This window comes from Sarcophilus harrisii, chromosome 6, assembly GCF_902635505.1.
Source record: "Sarcophilus harrisii chromosome 6, mSarHar1.11, whole genome shotgun sequence".
NCBI classification, from domain to species: domain Eukaryota; kingdom Metazoa; phylum Chordata; class Mammalia; order Dasyuromorphia; family Dasyuridae; genus Sarcophilus; species Sarcophilus harrisii.
The window spans coordinates 67,062,391-67,084,417 of record NC_045431.1 but is presented as its reverse complement, the minus strand read 5'-3'; the positions used below and the strand labels follow the sequence as shown (position 1 = coordinate 67,084,417).

At 35.1% G+C, this 22,027-nt stretch overlaps 1 protein-coding gene across 3 annotated transcripts in view; it reads left to right on the top strand.

The window, feature by feature from the left end:
- INPP4B (inositol polyphosphate-4-phosphatase type II B) overlaps window positions 1–22,027 on the top strand; it is a 767,278-nt gene that overhangs the window by 588,112 nt on the left and 157,139 nt on the right. For 2 of the 3 annotated variants that reach the window (XM_031943195.1, XM_031943194.1), the window contains exons 15-16: window positions 4,755–4,932; window positions 18,372–18,581. In XM_031943195.1, the coding sequence (XP_031799055.1) occupies window positions 4,755–4,932; window positions 18,372–18,581 (388 nt within the window). Of the gene's footprint in view, window positions 1–4,754; window positions 4,933–6,062; window positions 6,186–18,371; window positions 18,582–22,027 lie in introns of all 3 variants that reach the window. The other variant, XM_031943193.1, reaches the window with a different exon arrangement.

Below are 22,027 nucleotides of genomic sequence, written 5' to 3'. Positions count from 1 at the left end.
GGACCTCAGTGCATCAACTCAAACCTCAGCCCATTACAGGTTTTTGAGTATTTATGTAATTTTTGTTCTGGATGCCAACATAGTCTTTTATTGTGAAGATGAATCTTGAAGCCTCCCTAGTTAAAATGTTTGTTAAAAGGATGAATGAAGCACAGATACCTAGGCTTCTTGGTATCTAGAAAGGATACCAAAGGAGCCTCTTACAGATACCTAAAGCCCGAATTATACCGCTGTTCTGTTGCAGTAATTGGAGAGTATATGAAGGAGGAAGGAAATGCAGAAAGGATGGAGTAAGATGAAAAATAAAACCAGGACTAATGAAAAGAGAGTCAGAACCAAAGATGAACATGAAGGAAAACAGAAAGTTGGCCTAAAAAAGAAACAGCAGAACTGGGATTAGGTAGAACTGTACCTTCTTTAGGCCTAATAAATTCAGTACCATGTCAAAGGATCAGGAGTTTAGAAAACAGAGAGCTCTGGTAAGAAATATTGTCAAAAGAAATTTCACAAGTAGAGAGGGAAGTCTGAAGTCAAGATGAAAAAAAAATGTCAGTTGTGAAAGGAATAGTGGAAGCAGGAAGAGGTGCAGTTGCACAGTTTTAATAAATAAAAACAGAATTTGGAATGGAGGTGGAAGGAAGCTACTAGTGGTGGTAATCAAATAGAATGTCTTTAGAGTAGAGTAAATGAGCTTGGAAAATGACAGATGTGCTGAAAAAGAGGCCATAGAAAGAAAGTAGAAGGCTATTATAGCCTTGAACATTCTCCCTTTCAAAGAACTTGCTGTATGTATGTTTGTTTATTTGTTTTTTGGGGGGATATGTCCATTTACAGGATAATGAAAAGCCAATTCATGGTGATGGAAATATCCACTAATAAGAAGGAATCATGGGGCTATTGAGTTCACAGTCATATCTTCTCCATCCTGGCTGTTTTGGGCGAATGTCCTTCTCTCACTCTCCTATCTCCTCCACCCTTCTAATTTACTCAGCCTCTGAGTATCTTTTTTTTTTTTTTACCTTCACCTTTTCAAATACTACAAAAAATATAGGATGATTTCATTTGACAAAGTCTAGAACTTCAAATCCAAATTAAGGAGAAAAAGAGATCAGTGATTCACAAATGGGAAATATTTCTTCCAAATCTTCCCCATTGTCCAAAGTAATAGAGACTATTTACAAACTTGAACAACTAAATTCAGTTTTGTTCAAAAAAATAGTAGCATACCCTGTCTTTGAGGATATGTTTGCATTCTACTGAATGAGACACAAAGGGTATTCAGATATTTAAAAATAAAGCTTATGCAAAGTGATTTCAGAAAGGAGTAATTAAATATTTTGGAGTACTAGTACATCAAGTAAAGGATTCCTGAGAAATAGCTTTGGAAGGGAGAGATGCTAAGTGGTAGAGGTAAAGAGGGAATGGCTTCTAGATATGGAGACAATTGGGCTTTCACTAAAACCTCAGTGCAAAAGGAGGAAACTTGGAAGAAACTTGGCAGATGCCAGGGGAAATTAATCATTACTGTGCAGCTGTTTTTATTTCACCCTGTTTTCCCTCTTCTCCCCCTTCCTAATAAGTTTATATATCACTTGTTTTAATTTTCATGAGTATGAAAGTAAGTATCTGCACACACACACACATGTGTGTGTGTGTGTGTGTGTGTGTGTGTGTGTGTGTATACACACATAGGTATATATGTCTGTGTATGTATATGTGCACACATAGACGCTCAGCTTAAAATGGGTTCCAATCCAGGCGAATGAGCAAAATAAAAACAGAATAAATGAAACAAAGGAAGAAAAGATAAAAGAAGTTTAACCCAAAAATTGTAGGGAAAAAAAAAAAAAAACAGTGAGACTGATATATAGGAACTTTTTTGAGGGAAGTCGATAAACATTATGTTCCTTCTATGTGCTGGGCACTATGCTAACCTGGGAATATAAAAGCATAAGATTAATACTAAGAATAAAAAGAGAACCCTAGATATCCAATAATTTAAAGGCTAATGGGGGAGAGAAGTTAGAAGCAAGATAAATTGGTGATAATTTCAGGAGGAAGGCATTAAGATTAAGAAGAGCTAAGAAAGGTTTCTTTTGTTTTAAAATTTTCAATCATATGTAAAGATGTTTTTTTTAATATTTTTGTTCCATTCATTTTGGGTTCCATATTTTTCTTCCTCCTGCCTTTACCTCCCTCCCTCTCCAAGATAGCAAGTAATTTCTTATAGGTTAAATATGGCAACTGAGAAATTTCAGGAGATGAGACTTTGGTTGAGAAACCAAGTGAGCCAGGGAAGTTCAGATGGTTGAAAAGAAAGAGGAAGTTCCAGACATGGAGGAAACTCAGTACAAATGTCCCAAAGTTGAGAGATGTTCAGAAAATAGTGAGGAAGAAAATGTTAGTGGAATTCAAAATAAAAGACTGGTCAGAAAGGAAGAGTCCATGTTATAACGTACAATGGAATAGCAAAGAGAAGATGATTGGAAGTCACTGGCATTTCTTAAGTCAGGGGTGAGATTGATGTGATCAGATTTGTGCTTTAGGAAGATCAATTTGATAGCTGAATAAAGGATAGACTGTAGTAGAGAGAGACTTGAGGCAGGGGGACCAACTAAAAGGCTATTGTAATTGTTCAGTGATATGGGACTGTATTAAGGTGGGGGCAATGAAAGAAAGAAAGAAGGGAGAGTGTAATATAAGAAATAATATGAAAGTAGAAATCTGAAGTCTGGGCAACTGATTGAATATATAGCAGATGAGAAAGCTGCTGAGAATGCTGCCCAGGATGTGAGTTGGGTGACTGGGAGGATGATTGAATACTTAATAGTAAATAGAAAAGTTAGGGTTTTGAGAAAATATAATGATTCTAATTTGGGGCCATGTTGAGACATCTGGTTTGACATATCTAATATGCAAATGAAGATGTAAGCCTGGAGGTTGAGAAAGAACTTAGGGCTAGAAAAATAGGTTTGTGAGTCATTTGCATAGAGATGATAAATGAATTCATAAAACTGGTGAGATCACCAAATTAAATAATAGAGAGGGAGAAGAAAAGAAAAAAGTCCCAGGATAAAAACCTCTGGAATACCCACAGTTAGCAGGTTTGAAGTGTGCAGGCTAGTCCATCTCCCATCTCTATGACTTTACCCAGGCTCCCACCCATGTTTGAAGTAGCATTCCTCCTAACCTCATGGAATTCCTATTTTTTAACAAGGCTCAGTTCATGTGCTACCTCCTCTAGGAAGCCCAGTCTGATCCCACAAGTTGCTAATGCTCAACCCAATCCATATTATTTTATTCCTACCATAATGGTCATTCGGTTATTTTCAATCATATCCCCTTTTGTATTGTGTCGTTTTTTGTTTTTGTTTTTTGTTTTTTTTCCTTTGGGGGTATTCTTGCAAAGATGCTGGAGTGGTTTACTATTTCTTTCTCCAACTCATTTCACAGATGAGGAAACTGAGGCAAACAGGGTGAAGTGACTTGGCCAGGTCATAAAGCTAATAATTTTCTGATGGTGGATTTGAATCAGGAAGATGAGTCTTCTATATGTATATGTGTATATGTATGTATGCATAAGATACATATAATTGGTTATATATATGCATATATGTGTATAAATATGTATATATGCATAATCAATTCAAGTAAGGATAATATAATAATTTAATGTGTACAATATAACAAATAATATATAATAATAACATAACATAATATATAATAACATAATAAGGAGCAGGAAAAACTTTCAGTTCACTCAACTTTATCCATTTATATATATGTAAACACACATGCAATGTACATATGTGTGCACACATGTAACATTTATTACTTTTCTGGTTTTTTTACCTATTACAATATAAATACCTCAAAGGATGCTTTGCTTTTCTCTTTACATCCTGAACACTTAACACATCATAGATAACATGATAGAGACCTAAGAAATGCTTGTTGAATAACTGAGTGAATGAATGAATTTATGAATGGGTCTCTTAAGTGAGAAGAATATCTTTATTCTTTCTCACTGGAATGTCAATATGTTTCCATTGCTGGATAAAATTGGTTGAAGTCCAGTGAACTAGAAATAGTGTCTGCTCTTTATTATTTACTTGGATTGATTACCAAAATACACACACGTGTGTGTGCATATATGGGTGTACACACACACACATACCATTGGTCATTTGAAAATTAATGATCCGCTTTTCGATAAGAGAGGAGGAAACCAAATCACTATTGCCTCACATGCAAGTATCTCTACCACTTAGGGAATAACACCATAAGGACAAAGCTAAAAGATGCATCTTTTTTCTCTGTGGTCATCTCAGGTCTCTGCGGATCATATTTTTGGCATTAGATCTCTTTCTTTGAACTCCCCTACCCAAATCTCCTGCTTTGAAATAGAATCTCTTGCCATTTAAAGCAGAATTTTTGGTCTTGGAACTAATGTCCAGAACACCATGGGGATAATTAGTTTTGAAATTCTTGATTACTGTTCTAAAGTGGGGAAGAAAATGCTCGTCCAGAATTTGCACTATAATTTTGCTGTTGTTGTTTTTTTACCTATCAAAGAGTCATCCTTTAATAAAATTCTGAGTCAGGTTCTAAAATTCTAAATTAAGGGTGTGCTTACTGGCCTTTGGTGGATGAAGAATGATGACACTGAGCTTTCCAGGTCTGTGCCATCTGGTGTTGGGGCTGCAAAGATCTGGCACTTTGGGGTAACTTCATCTTTCTACTTCTTGTTTCAGTACTGGATACCAGTTTATTTACTATTCACCTGAAAACACAGCAAAAGCAAAGGAAGTTCTCGGCAACATCGATCAACTCCAGCCCCTTATATCAACTCATGCAGATGGGCTGCTTAATTCTGCCAGCCAGCATTCTCCAGACAGCCTGAAGAATTCTTTAAAGATGCTTTCAGAAAAAGTAAGATTCAAATCGTAGCTAGACTGTGTAGCATGGTGGGGGAAGGAGGGGAAAAGAGAATAACCAAATCCCTACTGAACTTTCTTTCTATGTGAATTGCCAATCATAGCAATGGGAAATGTTAAATATGCTCGTTTGAAAAATAATCTTTAAAGCATTACTGAAAGATGAGAAGGGACTGGTCTTATACCTGATTCAGATAGTAGGGAGTATTTTCCCCCATACAGCAAATGAAACCTGTTAGAGACTCAGATTTATTTTCTCTTTTCTTATCATTACTGTCATTTCTTTCCTTTGGTCTTAGCTTTTGTGACATGAGTGAATTCACATTGGAATCTTTTTATTAGTTTTATTCCTTTACTATGGTGATCATCCAAATGAATAAGTATGAACAACTCTTTGTGAAAATAGAAATGTCTTCACATTCAAAACAGAGAAATAAGGGTGCCTTCCCTTTAATCCTTGCTCTCTCAATGACTCAGGGCATGTCTTCTAACTGTTCTCTGCTTCAGTTGGAAGGCTAAGTACCTTCCAAATAGAGATTAGATGACAGAACCATAGATTTGGAACTGGAAGGGTCCTACTATATCACCTCCCCAGTGCCACGTGAAGTAACTGAGGCTCAGCTGGAAATTGTGACTTGCCCAAAGTCACACAGCTGAAGGTAGCAAAGCTGGGATGCTAATCCAGGTCCCTTGACTCCTACACTTTCTGCTATACCACATTAATAAATATTAATTTAATATTTGTAAAAATGGTGAAAGGCAAGTTGCCTACAGAGATTAGAAATAGTCTTGCAAGACTTGGGAAAATCTTGGAACTCAGGATGTCCGTTTCAGGTCTTTCTGAGGGACCACATCCAGGAAACAGCAAGGAGAAGCAATCAGATAAGCCTGATATCACAGGGAAATTAAGTCATTTGCCTAAGGTCATAGAACTAATAAAGGGAATTCTAACAAACTCAGTCTTCTGACTCCAAAGCCAATTCTCTTTCTTCTATGCTATGTTGATTAATATTAACATTATATTAAAGAAACTATGCAAAATAGAGCATCATTTTCTACTAGGGACTTATATAATTGCCTCCAGAGATCAAAAAACAGTTTACCTTAACAAAATATGTGCTTCAGGTCTCCCTGAAGACGTGTTTTAAAAACATCGGCAAGAAAAACCGCCCCATAACAGAGAGGCTCCCAAGGAAAAGAGAAGTTATAAATGTGAAACTAGCCTGGTGCAGTGGGAGTGAAGTCCAGGTAGTAGACTGTATTATAATAAGGACATATTTATGTGGATAACTTTTGGGGAGATAACCCCTGTGAAATGATATCCAAGATAGCTCTGTGGGATGAGAATATGGCACCACAGTAAGGCTCCAATGTAATTCTTGATAATTCCTTTCCAGGAGCTTCCTGGGTGTTAAAATCCATACAAATTAGACTTTGTCAGCCTTGTTTATCTCATTGATAATACAAGGATAATAATAGTACTAATAGGATATGAGGGGATATATATATATATATTCATGCATTTACTTATTTATTTTTTAGGTGTATGTGGTAAACATTGGGGATGCAGACCCTAAAATGAAACATCCTTGTCCTCAAGGAACTTATGTTCTGTTGAAAAAGATAGGGAACAGTAAATAACATGAACACCAAAATGTAGAAGTAAAAATATACACGTGTAATGTATATATGGGTTGTTTGTCCACAAAAAGGACCATGACTTCAGGGAGGGGATGCCATCACCTGCCTGCTTCCCTTTCCCCTCCAGAGCTATCTGGGTCTAGTGGCAAGATGTAGATCAGTATGACTGGAGCTGACCCTGAATGCAGTGAGAAAACTTGGCTATTTTAAGCAAAGTTACATATATATACACATATACACATAATCTCTTATATAATTTTTACAAGCATTTTTTAAGAAAAGTTTAAAATTTTATTTAAAATGCAATTTATAAAATGTTAAATCTGCTGACTTGAGAATCCGCAGAAAGGGGTGGGATTTCAGAGAGCTGGCCAGCTACTCCAGCAGGGCAGAAATGCAGGATATATGACATCTCTCTCTCCCTTCCCTACTCTTCTCCTTTGAACACACCCAAGAGGACCTTGGTTCACCCTGGAGAAAACACAAGGACTAGAAACATACAAGCACTTATTCATTTTGGCTCTTGCATCCCCAGTGATGTAAGCCTAAAATGACATGGATGAATAATTGAAATAAATTAAGAAATAAATAATAATAAATGTAAAGAGAGTAGATAGGAAAAGAAAGAGAAAGAGGAGAAAGAAAAAGAGAGAAAGAGAAAGAAAGAAGAAAAGAAGAGAAAAGAAAAGAAAAATTCTGATGAGACTTGATTGAAGAGGCTATAAACAGAGTTGAATTTACTTCCTGTAGGAGGTGGTACTTGAGATAAGCTCTGAAAGAAACGGGAATCCAGTCTCAGCCTCTTAATGACTTGTTTACCCTGAGCTCTCTAAGCTTCAGCTTTATTTTAGGAATATCACTTTGATAGTTATGAGGAAAATGCACTAAATGGAAGTATATTGATATCAGGGAGATAAATTAGAAGGCTATTGCAATATTCCAAGAAAAAGGAGATGTTTGCCTGAACAAGGGAAAAACAAGTCAGAAAAGACCTACTTTCAAATTCCATCTCAAACACTTAGGGATTATGTGACCCTGGACAAGTAACCTCCCTCCCCTGTGCCTCAGTTTCCTCATTTATCTTGGTGATGGACTCAAAGGCCTCTAAGGTTTCTCCCAGGTCTCAAACTATGAATCTTTGATTCTATGAATATAGTGAATGGGATACACAAGAGAACACAGTAAAAGTAGCATTGACTAGACTTGGCAACTGTTTGGAGACAGCAAAATGGAAAATAAAATCATTGATAACTCTAAGGTCTTCCAAAAGGAAAATGGTACCATCAATGAAAATTGGGAAATTAGAAACAAGGAAAGATTAGAAAAGAGAATGAATTATAACAAGTTGACCTTGAAATACCTCTAGGAAATCCAATTGTAAATGGTAGATAGTAATGTATAGAGAGGAGAGAGACTAAGGTTGGATATATGGACTAGAGCATCTTCTGGATAGAGATGACCATCACATCTATAAAAGATATAAAAAAAGCCCTTTACAAAAAGTAAAGATCTGTGTAAATGTGACCTGTTAATATTATTATTCAACTTCTTAATAGTAAATTTAACAGCTTCCTCTAAATATTTAGCACCAGCTTAAGTTTGAGTGTTAAAGAGATAAGTCTTCTTGTTACCATTAGTAATGATATAATATTTCTCAGCTGTCTGAATTTTTGGAAATAGAATGTGATCTGAAAATCTTTCAAAGGTTGTGTGTGTGTGTGTGTGTGTGTGTGTGTGTGTGTTATGAGACACTACATACACAGAAACATTTAACACATTTGCTTTTTGCTGCTTATAAATATCTACAGCAGAGGGCAAAGGAGATAAAAAAGAAAAATAGTTGTTTCAAGACAGGAGCACTACAAGATGAAGGTGGGTTGGGAAATAAAATAATTAGGGTTCTTTGTTGGATTTCTTCAGCCTCTTACATTCTGTGAGGTTTTTCTGGGTGCACCTAAGCTGAAAATTACAGCCAATACCGTATCCATGCAGTGATTACCAAGCAGTATTTATATTCTTCCTGTGCATTGGGCAGGGATTTGTCATTTCATACATCATTTACAACTTACTGCAGTGAGTGATTCTTTTAGGGGGGTTATTTTTCTCCTCATTTAATTCGGCAGTGCTCAAACTTTCCCCCCCTCCTTTTTCTTCCTTTGACTAGATTTCCTTTACCTACCAACAAATCTGTCAGCACTTGAAACAACAGATTTTTTTTTAAAGTTTTCTATCAGATATTTCTTTTTTCTATGATTTCACAGTAAGTTAACCAAATTCTGCATAGCATGATTTCTGATGGTAGATTTCTGCAATAAAATAAGAGATGCTCTATTTATGTAATGTAGCAATATTGGTTTGGGGCAGAATTCACTGTAAACATAGTGTTTTTTGTTTGTTTTTTTGTTATAACATAAGGTGTAGTAGAAATAGGGTTTTTCAAATTTCTAAATTCTGTCTCTATGGGGAGAGAAATATGGAAATCCTTACCTCATTGATCTATTTTTTTAATTCTTTCTTTAAGGTAGAGCTGATATATTTGGGTCATAAGATTTAGAGCTAGAAAGGGACCTTGGAAATTATATAAAGCAACTCTCCTAAGTTACAAATGAGGCCAGAGAGATAAAGCCTTTTGCCTAGTTTCATATGGCTTGTAAAGTCAGGAATCCCAAATTCCCCACTTTAAGTTCCTGCCTGTTTCCACTAAATCACCTTATTCTTCATAAGAAATTGGCTTATATTTTTAATTTTTAAAAGGGTGGAAGGAGCTAACTCATTTATATAGACTCACAGAGAGATTTAAGATGATTATAATTTTAAGGAGTAATTTTTCGAAAAATTTTCTCTAGACATAAAAGCTTTTGTCTAATAAGAGAATTTACTTTTTACCTATCGTGTTTTTGACATGACTATTAGCTAGATAATGCATATAGATAAGCTCCTTCTCTTAACTTTATACAATTTTAATATACCTTACCCTTGCAATGAGAAGCTTAAAAATCTTTTTTTTTTAAATTATAGCTTTTTACTTACAAGTTATATGCATGGGTAATTTTTCAGCATTGACCCTTGCAAAACCTTTTGTTCCAATTTTCCCCCTCCTTTCCCCATCCTCTCCCTCAGATGGCAGGCAGATCAATACATATTAAATATGTTAAAGTATATGTTAAATACAATATATGTATACATGTCCATACAGTTATTTTGCTGCACAAGAAGAATCGGACTTTGAAATAATGTAAAATTAACCTGAGAAGGAAATCAAAAAGTCAGAAGCTTAAAAAATCTTAAAAGCATTTAGTCCTGGGTAGATACGGGGGGAAAAGAACATACATAAGTAGTATCTATGTTACCAACATTATTTAGCTATAATGTATATGAATCAGTTATTTAATGAATAAATGTGATTATTATGCAGCAGCTTTGGTAAATTTCACTGTCGATCTTTATAACTGTTAACAATATGGGCTTTACTCTGCCATAGATTAGACTTCTTAAAAAATTATTAGATTTGGGCCAGCTAGGTGGTGCAGTGGATAGAGCACCAGCCCTGAAGTCAGGAGGACCTGAGTTCACTTAACTCTTCCTCAGACACTTAACATTTCCTAACTCTGTGACCCTGGGCAAGTCACTTAAACCCAATCGGGGGAAAAATAGTGGATTTGAGATTTTCCCCCCCTAATTTTAAGTTCTCATAAGTCATTTTAAAATTTTTTCAATGAAATTTTACTTTTGCAGACAAATTTTAAGCTTCCAACTATCCTGTGAAATAATGTTATTATTTTGTTCCTATTCGTTGGGTAACTTCCTTATATTCTACCTCTGTCTTTTCAAATCCTATCCATTCTTCATAGCCTGTGTCATATACCACCTAACAATAACAATGCTTTAAAGACTTGTTCCCTACTTCCCAGCTAAAATTGATTAATTTTTTGTCTGATCTTTAAGCACATTGTGCTTCTCTTGAGCATTTTAAGGCTCCTAGTCTAAGGGAGGAAGAATGCTATAGATCTGTGATATCATCAGCATATGAAATTCCTAGCATGGCAACTGCCTCCAATGGTGCTTATTGGCAACTAATTTTTATGCTACACTCATTTATAGACACCTGAGTGACATATGGATGGATTTCTAGAAAACTCATCTCACTGAGTTCAAATATGGCTTCAGAAATGTACTAGCTGTGTAATCCAGGGCAAATCCCTTCACCTTGTTTGCCTCAGTTTCCTTATCTGTAAAGTGAGCTGTGGAAGGAAATGGCAAACCGCTCCCATAGCTTTGCCAAAAAAGCCCCTAACAACAAATTTATTTTAGAAAATTGACTGGTGGCACTGAGAAATGAAAGAAATAACACTTGGTCACCTAGCTAATGTTTATGAGAGACATAGCTTTAATCTAGATCATCCTGACTCCAAAGTTGGCCCTCAATTGATTGTGTAGATTTTCTGGGGATGTGATCAGATTTTTTTTAATGTTATACATTTCATTTCTTTACCTTGTTAATAACACATTTAAATACTTCTGCTATAGATGTAGAGAATCTTTTATTATTATTATTTTTCTTCTATACTTAGACTGGCAACTTTTGGCTTTGATACAAAATTTTTCATTTGGAAAAAAAGGAGCTCTTAGAAAACAAACAGAAAATTGGACTACTACCTATACATTACAGGTGTTCCCATTTAAAGACAAACATATAAGTCACAATAGTTTTCAGACTCCTTCTAGAAGTGTCAGTGCATAATTGCAATCCATTTTGATGTCATTGGGAAGACAATAGACCATTCTGTTGCTGTTCTTAGGCTGACAGATAACTACCTCATTGCCCCTGAGCAAAGAATCACCAACTACTCTTCTCTTCTACTATATCATTTCTAAGGAGGACAAATAGCAGAACATCTATTTCTATCCTCTTCAGAAAGAACCTCAAATCTGATTTTAAGCTATAATTCTCCTGCTGTCATCTTCCTTGCTTTTCCTCTCTGTGCAGACTCTTCTACTCTGATAAGAGCCAAATCCCCTTTCTTTGACCTCATATCCCTTTGTTCTCATTGAAGTTTTATTTCTCTTCCCTTTTGAGAAACTTCCATTTCCCCGACAACCTGGAGTATATAGAGATGTTCTTTGATTCTCTTCACCTTTTCCTTCTGGAGAGAGAACACTATATCCCAGGAACACATAATAAGTTATTCAACTATGGTAGAAATATAAATTTGAAATACATGATACAAGTTAATGCTACAGTTCCCTTTATTCATGGTTAAGAGTTTCAATTTTGGATCTTGAAACTATTTGTAGGTATTTTAATATTTTAACTCTTAGTACTGGGTTATTTTTTTTTAACAGACACAAACTCATACAAAATTCTTTTATTTGGACAGCAATTCCACAGGCCTGGCCACATCCATTTCTCAGCCTTGTACTATCCTTCTATTTCACAGATTTACCCTTCTTGTCACTCTAATAATTGCTTAATCCTCTACTGATTCCACTAACCCTTTCTGCTTCTCTTTTGGAACCTTCCAATAAGATTCCCAGACTCCGAATTCCTGGGGTCTTGTATATACATTGGATAGTTCTTTAAAAAACAGAGCATGGCACCAATTTTAAATATTTTTGATGGAAAAGTTATCAATTCCTAAATAAAATTTAGTTCTTTAAATAAATACTATGTCTATATACCCAAGATATTACTCCATTTTTAAATAGTACATTAAAATAGTTAAGGTCTAGAATTTAGTTAACGTGCATTTTATTAAAAAACCATTACCTAACATTTAGGGTTCTCCAAAATTTATATATACCCTGCCTACCTTCTAGGAGGATTTCACAAATTTATTGTCTATGACCCCCTAAATATGTGCACATCTTTTGCTGCTAGACTTTCCTTACCAAGAGTTCCCTAAAATAATGAAATCCTCACAATTCTAGAGAGAGAATCAAATAGAAGGAAGAAGGGTAGGAAGAGAGAAGGAAGAAAGATGATGATGGGAAAGTAAAAAGACACAAACTCTGAACAAATTGGTCTACTCCCTCCCATTAGAACATGCTTTGTGCTTTCTTACCTAAGTAACTTTTTCCTCTCATTATTGCACGCATGCCATCCATCATTCATTTAGACTTGTTGAAAGCCCATTTCAATTAACAATATTTTCAATTCGAAAAAATTTGCAGATATGATTAGGCACTAGTCACAATCTTAACATCAAACGGGGAATGGTACATTTACTATTTAGTAACAACAAGCTTCTCAAATGGCTCTGTTTTGAAGCAGATATGGATTTTTGATTACAAAGAAGTAGCAAAGAACTGTCCTTAAAAGACAGAGCATTTAATGGACTTTGCTAATAAAGGACTTAAAAAGATGTCATTGTGGTGAACTGTGGTAGTTGTATGCCAAAGGCAGTAGAGTAGAATAGAGCCTCTAGACTTGGAAGTTGGAGTTCCAGTGAGGTTACTATTGGACCTGGGGCAAGATTCCTTCATATTGAATGAGTCATTGAACTTCACTGTGGGGTAGGTTCATTTTCCTGACTGGTACACCAGTGAGAGTGACTTAGACATTTTACAATTTCTCTGATCCTTCTCATTCTTGTATGTCCCAGAATGTAACACAAAGAAAAACAAGTAACCTAGGTGATAATGAGTCTGTTGAATGAAAGATTGTTTGATTGGATGATGACTATATTGATATAATCATATATACATCAATTCATGTAAATCTTTCCAAGCCTTTCAAAAATCAGCTTGTTCATCATTTTTATAGAAAAATAATATTCCATTACCTTCATAACTACAACTTATTCAGCTATCCCTCAATTCATGGGCATCTTCTCATTTTCCAGTTCTTTACTACCACAAAAGATCTGCTACAAACAAAAATGTACATGTAGGTCCCTTTCCCTCCTTTATGATTTCCTTGGGATTGGACCCAGTAATGGCACTGATGGATTAAAAGGTATGCAATTTGATAGCCCTTTAGGCATAACTCCAAATTGTTCTCCAGAATGGTTGGATCATTTCACATTTCCACCGATAATGCATTAGTGTCCCAGTTTTTATCTTTCCCTTCCATCTAGATATTTGATTTTTAAGTGAAAATAATAATACCTGACATTTTTCTGCAGGCTTAAAATTTGCAAGGTCCTTTATAGCTAGTTCTCTTTGGAACCTCATACCTGTCTTGTAAGGTTGGTACCATGGCTAAATTTTCCCCATTTTGAAGATAAAGAAACTGAGACTTCAGAAGATCTTGATTAACTATGGCCACAAAAACTAGATGGAATTTGACCATGGATCTTTCTGACTTAGCTCTGACACTCTACCTACTAAATCATTCTATTAATAATTTCTCTAATAAAATAAGGGGAAGAAAGGACAAAGTCTTTTGGAATTTTTTAAAGGAATAGCATAAGATTCATTTTTTTTCCCAGAATGGAAAGATATTTTGGCCAATTCTATGTTTAGGAAGATGAAAATTAAATGGCTCTAGATTCCCAGATTCTGCATTACTGCAATGAGTCAACAAGCCTTTAGGGCTTTAAGCATATTATCCTTTAGCTGGGTTGTCTCCATGATTTTGAATACCTTTTAAGTATCTTTCGAATGTTCTCCACCATGCAAGTGGGAGGAAGGAGACAAAAAGCATCAATTCAAAGACAGCAGCAAGCTGTGTGACTATAAAAATAAATCAAGGGAGTTTATTGAAACTATCAACAGCAAAATGGTTTAGTCAAAATGAATTATGGTGAATTCATGTTTTTAATATTTAAATTTAGTATTGTACATAACCATGCTGTATGGAAAATTATGTGTGTAATGTATTTTGCCATTAGCAACATGGCAGCACAGGTTTGTTTTAGGGCTCAGTTTATTTGTTTCTCAGAAATTCTCTTCTCTTTATTTTACACCTCAGTCTTCATAGCATTATCTCTTCTCAGACTTTATTTTTTTTTTTAATTCTCATATCCTTTTTCTAATAAAATATCATAGCTTGCCATTTGACTTATGTTTTGTTTTATTTTGAATTTACTTATCACTCAACTCCTCTATCTTCCTTTTTGGGCTTGCAGAACCATTCTCATGATTTTCCCTGTATTCAGAGTAGCATGTTACCCTGAAGCTGGTGACCAAATAATGTTTTTATATCAGCTAACAGCATTTGGAGCTTTTGGGATTCATTTCAGATAATCACGAGAGGCAACATGTTGAACTGCAAATCTCACTGGATTGGGAGAGAGGAAACCATGAGCAGAACCTGTGTTACCACAAACTCACCATAAAATCGCAGGCAAAAAACTATTTCTTTAGTCATCAATTTCCCCATCGGAAAATGGTGAGCTAGGATTAGAAGGTTCCTCTGGTGCCTTTCCATCCTTATTTCTTTTATTGTATTAACCAAATGCTTGAAGAAATTAAGTGGCTAGATAGAAACCATCAGGAAGGTTTAGATTTATCAAGATGTATTATTATATAAGTAACATGGAAGTTGGAGTTAGATGGTGATCTTAGGAATTTCATTTAATTTTTCTGTTCTAATAGGGGAGAGAACATGAAACTACTTAAATATCTGCAAAACAAGTACCGAATAGATAGATATTGAAAGGCTAGAAGTGTTAGGAAGAAAAACCCTTGAGAGACCTTCTGTGGATGGTAGGATTTGAGATAAATTTTGAAGAGATCCAGAGTTGGAGTTGGAAGAGTTGGAATGCCAGGAAGTATTCCAGGCATGTGTTCAAAGGAAGTGAGATTTGAGACGGAAGAGTGTACATGATGATTGCAAGAAGGCCAGTATGGACTGGCTAATGGAGTATGTGAAGGAGAGTAAGTAGAAGAAGACTCAAAAGTAGGAATTGGTCAGATTTTGAAGAACTTACCAAAGGACTTTATAGTTGATCCTGGAGGTAAGACAGCCACTGGAGAGGAGAGAAGGATGTATGATGATCATCTATGCTTTAGGATAGAAGATGAATGGAAGAAGTATTGGAGTGAGCAGAGAACTGAGGCAGGTAGACCAGTCACAATGCTATTTTTATCACTAACTTGAGAAATGGCTTTTATGTAAGTGGGATATAAACAAGAGATGGGGAGATAGAAATGGCTATTGGGCAACTGACTGAATGGGGTGAAGGTAATTGAGGAAGAGAGAATGACACGCTGAGATTGCAAGTCTGGTGGACTCAAAAATAGGAAAGTAATATGAAAATCTGGGATGAGTAGGGAAGATTAGTTCAGTATTTGAAATATTGAATGTGAGGTGTCTATAGGACTTCCAGGTCAAGATTTTGAAAAGGCAACTGGTAATATGAGATTGGCTTTCTGTGGAAAGACTGGAATTAAATGTATAGATGTGATAATCATCTCAGCAGAGATGATAATAGACTTCTTCTAAGCATATGCTAATCAAGTGAGAGGGTTAATCAAAGGAGGGAGCAGGGAGAGAGAAAGAAAGAGATAAGGGACTAGAGCAGAGCCTTGGAGGATACCCAAAGTTTTAGGCCTGAAATGAATGAAGATACTGAAGAGGAGTTGAGAAAGAAGGGTTAGAGAACTTAAAAGGAGAATCAGGGAAAAAAAGAGTCATGTAAATCTAAATAATATCCAGATAGAAACAAATGAGTAACTTCTGCATTGATGGAAGTAATTTCCATACTGGGAGTTACATTGGCTGATGAAACAACAGGTCCAGACATATTCCTCTCCAAACAACCAAAAAAAAAATTATGACACAAAGCTAGTTGCATAGATAAGGCATGGCAGTGGTTAAAAAAAAGTTTCTTCTCTATGACTTACCTATACTTCAAGAATTTTTTTTTGGTTTCTCACTATGAATAGATTTGTAGACATTTCCCTAGTATTCATTAGCAGATGACCCTGTTAAGAGAATGCAGTAGATGCTACTGAGTTTTAACAATGTATGAAGCTGGCAGTGGCTAAAGAGTAAACTCACTGAGTGATGGATAATCTGTGCGTTGTGGTGACAGAGGTGAGGGACTCGGGATCATGAGATGTCTGTGTTTACGTCCCACCTCTGACACCTGGCAGTTATATGAGCCTGGACCTATCACTTAATAGCCTCCATTTTCATACCTGTAGTACTGCCTCCTTTGAGGCAGATCAGCAAATTATTGCTATCACACAATGTAGAGATTTTCCTCCAGGGCACTGAGAGGTTAAGGCACTTGCTCCTGGTCACTTAACCAGTATTGATGAGCAGACTTGATAATGCTATTCCAGACTTGAAACCCTGCTCCCTGACCCTGTATCTGCTTTACCTCTTACTAAGCATAATCTAATATATAAATTCAAGGGCTGCACCTCCCACAATTTCTCCAGCCAGAGACAGGGCACATTTATTAAGTAACCCATGAAATGAAATCTTTCATCATAAGGTAGCTGTCACTTCTATTGTAGTTATGGGGGTATTTACCACCAGTGACTAAACCCCACTGGATATTGTTTCGTAGGGATCCTGCCAACACTGAACATTATGATAACAAATTTATGAAGAGACAGTTTAGAGAGTAATGATCACAAAGAGAGCAAAACCTTCCTTCCAATTTGTGCTATGATGTCTGTCCAAGAGAAAAACACATTCAGCTACCATGGCACCCCTTTCAACCAATACACCCAAGTTTCTTTTACTTTAACAATCTATTCAAAATATCAGACATAAGCAGTATTTTCTCCCAACATAAAAAAAGGCATCAGGTAGTTACTGTTGAAATGGTTATTCCCACTGAAAACCATCTCCAGAGACAGGATTTGCAATGAGGCAAGAAAAGGCTACAGAAACAGATGGCTTTTATAGGATCTATACTACCTCTGCATTAACTTTTAGAACAGAAGCGCTCCAGAGTTGGCAGCGTTCCCAAACTGCACTATTTACCACTGATTGGGATGATTAGTTTTCTTTCTCTCCTATACTTACACTATCTTACATGGTACTTAAGAGAAAACAAGTCTACATGCCCTTCCCCATTCCAGCTCAGTGCAGTGATCCTGCCCTCTACTGACTCCCTTCCAATTAACAAAAATATTTTCTCTCTGTCTCACCTTCAATTCCCTCTTGGAGGTGGGGGGAAGAAATAGAAAGCAAAACCATATATATATATATATATATATATATATATATATATATATATAGTATTATATATATTATATATATATATATATATATATATATATATATATATATATAATATATATAAAACAAATTTGATTAATCAAGCAAAATAAACGATTGTCTTGGCCAGATCCAGAAAATATATATCTCACTTTTACAAACTAAGTCCATCATCTCTCTGTTAAGAGGTGACTTGTATGTTTCACCTAAGTCCTTTGGAGTCTTGTGTGTGTGTGTATGTGTGTGTGTGTGTATGTGTGTGTGTATATATATATATATATATATATGTATGTATATAAAAGTTGTTTGTCTATAATGTTTTTATGGCATAAGCTATCCTAGTTCTTCTTACTTTGCATCAGTTAATACAAGTTTTCCCAGATTTCTCTGAAACCATCCCCTTCATCATTTCTTTCAACAACACATTAATATTTCATTAGATTCATTTATAAATTTTTTTCATCATTTCCCAATTGATGGGTACCCCTTTTATTTCCAGTTCTTTGGAATAAAAAAAAAGGAGAGGGATAAGGGAACAGGTATTTATTAAACATTTATTCTGGGCCAGGAACCATACTAAACACTTTGCAAATATTTTCTCTATATTATCTCTGATATCTGCTTTAAATATTTTATGCAAATCTTCTTAATCCCTGTCCTTTTTCTTCCAGACAGAGCTCTTTGTGCATGCCTTCAAGGATCAGCTGGTCAGAAGTGCCCTTTTAGCCCTCTATACAGCCCGGCCAGGCTGTGTTCTCAAGAAATCACCCTCTCCCAAGAACACTGTGGCGGAGGACAAGGATAAACCTGAAGGGTCCCTGCCTCCGATCCAAAGGCAGGATTCTATCCCGCATCACTCGGACTATGATGAAGAAGAGTGGGTAAGAATCTCTCTGTCTTTCATCCCCTGGCACTCACTAACAGAAAAGTTCAGGAAGTGTAGACCTCCTCTTCTAACCAAAATACACTCCTGGAAGCTAAGACATAAAACAAATTGTTATAAAGAGGATCATATCTATCTGTAGGAACAGACCTGATATTGGGTGTTGTGTTCCTGACCAAGGATTTTGTGACAAATGACCAATATTATGTCATAAAAGCAAAGATACAGCGACTATAAAACACTATAAGCACTTAAATAGTAAAATTATATCCCAAGCCCTATAAAATGGGCATAAATATACTACATTGATTATGCCATGCACTATAAACTACACACTGCTCTATAAAGAGCACATACAGTGCATAAAAAACAAAATTCAAATGTCATAAATTTGGCTGGAAATGAATATGCTGGCTATAATAAACATTAATTAAACAATTATACTTTTTGCCTTCTTATAATTTAGAAAGGCTTTTAGAGAATGATTTACGTGATCCAAGACTCTTACAAAAGCACTTAAAAGAAGTTTGAAATGAAAAATTTTTCTCTATCCAGATAATTTTTTTCCTGAAATGAGAAAAGGTAGATTGTTGTTTGGAATGATGGGTAGAATCATATTTTGTTTTTGATGGGGAAGATAGATTCTTCCAATAAAAGTTAATTTTTAAGTATGTGAGTGAACTTAACTTTTCTTGCTCTTTTTTTGCCTCCTCACTTTATTCAAAGTTATAAGTACATCTGATCAAATGAAATATGCTGCTGGGAATTAGCAATTATTGTTGTAGTTTAACTACAGGCTCCTATGTATTTTGTCTTTAAAGTATGATGAATTATGATTAGTATTCATGGTTGAGAAATATAACCAAAAGCCATCCATTTTATTCTCATAATTGCTTTGTATTCATCCCTTAAAATTGAAATTAATAGGTTAACTTTTAGCATACAATAAATGTGATACATATGGTGACAATATTTTTTCCATATAGTTCCAATCCATGCATTCATTTATAAAATCAAGTGTTTGTTGAGTACCTGTAATATGTTGTTGGGCAACAATTTCTCTGAATTCTGTTGACATCCCCTTAGAATATTTGATATCTCATTGGAAAACCTCAACAGTCAATGGCCAGATCATTAGTATGAAACTTTGAAATGATTATAACGAGGAAATTGCTATGACAGGCATAAGACAGCACCCAACTAACCAAAGGTTGTTGCTAATGAAAGGAACACTGCCTGGGAGACTTGGGGTCTCAGATTTTGTCATAGCACATGTATTTACCAATGGCTACAAAAGAAAACTAGATGAAGGGTGGGGAGAACTCCCAGGTCTTACAAACAAGTAAGCCCTTGTCTTTGGTTTTAAAAGCTTTTTCTTTTTTGGTTAAGTATAAATAATTCTGGTTTTTGCTAAGTGTTTTTTTTTTCATTTAAAATAGCTTGAAAACATATTCATATGAATTAACAAATGAACCTTTTCAGTACTAGATACAAAATTGAGCGATTTTCTTCCTAAGAACATAATAACACAAATTCACATTAATGGCCCTGGAGTAAGAGCCATCTCCGAAACTTTAGCTTTCTCTTAAGCCTTGTTCTTTCTTAAAAGTGTCATGTGAAAAGATGAAGTGATCTAAATAAACATAATTTATATTTGAGTGCTATAATATGTTTTAAGAAAAAATAGAAATTAGGAAAAATTGGTATCAGGGGTCTCATGCCCCAAGAATATTGACATAGAAATAGAAGTAACTATCCTCCTTCTCCTCCCCCTTTCAAATAATTCCTTATTTGGACAGTGGTGTATTATGTAACCTTGGGATAAGTATGGATTATATATGCATTGCTTTGGGTAAGAGTATGATGTGAGAAAATATTGGAAAAGGAATGAGCAAGAATAACACACATTCAGGGTACCAGGTGGTACTGCACCCTGGAGAGAGGAGGAAACGAGTTCAAATCTCACCTCAGAGACTAGTTATGTGTCTCTAAGCAAATTACTTAACCCTGATTGCCTCTAAAACAAAAACAAACAAAAAAAGCATATATTTAAGCTTGGAGATAGAAATAGAATCAGTATCACCATTAGAATATATACAGGGCTGATTTGGTAAATGTTTAACAAGTTGTCTGAAAAAAAATGCATTTGTAGCATGTTTTCCCATTATTTTCTAGACCAGAGCATCTTAAACTTTTTCTACTTATGACCCCTTTTTGCCTGAGAAATTTTTATGCAACTTTAGGTATATAAGTATATGAAATAAGTATAAAAATCAAACATTTATTGATAATAAATCATACTTTTGTGACCCCCAATTCAGTTATGAGACCCCATATGAGGTCTTAAACCACAGTTTAAGAAACTAGCATCTAGACAATCCAGGAAACAATAAATCAATTCCCAATATGTAGAGCTTGCCAACTTCTAAGGTATAATTACCTCCAATAAAATTTGACAATTGACTTTCTAGGTTCAAACATGTAGTACACCTCTGATCATTTGAACAAAAGAAGGAATTAAATCAGGACTTCAGATAACAGATGAACTAAATAACTCATTCAAACATTAAATATATAATGTGTGTGTGTGTGTGTGTGTGTGTGTGTGTGTGTGTGTATACACATACATATGCATCCACACACATTATATGTGAATTCATTCAAGGGACCAAAAGAATTGATGAATATGATTATTGAGTCATGATCTTTGAACAATTATGGAACATGAGAGGGGTGTCATAGGATTACATAAAGGAAAATGTTCAAGTTAAAAAAATAAAATAAAAAAGAGGATGTCACCTGAAAAATGGAAATGAGTGAGCTTGACATAATTCCTGATTAAATTCTAGAACACTATTAAATAAATGATTGGTAAGAATCTAGAAATTTAATCATAAGGATCTAACTTATCACATATATACACGATTGTTTGAATAATAGCTTAGAAGAATGACCAGAATATAGACTCATAAATGTGAGCAAAGCATTTGACAATGTTTCTTATATGATCCTTGTGGATAATGTAGAGACAAACTGCTTCAACAGTGGTAAATTTAAGTAAATTTGGAATTTCTTGAATGCCTGGGTACTGTAAATGTTGAAGTCTTGCCTTCTTCAAAATTAAATTGGAAGTCTCTAGTGGAAACCTCAGGTACCTTTCCTTGTTCTTATACTATTTTATTAGTGAGTTAGATAAAGGCACAGATGTTATTTTATCTTATATGCAGAACACACAAGCTAGGAGCAACAATTAATATAGCACTGAATGACAGGTAAGATCTAAAAAAGATTTTAACTGGCTCAACCATAGTAGGATCAATCTAACATGAAAAAAATATTTAAAAATTACAAAACTATATTTACCTAAGATTCAAAAAAATCAAGAGACATTATGACAACATAGGGGAAGCATGGTTAATCTTTTAAAAATATGAGGTTTTTAAT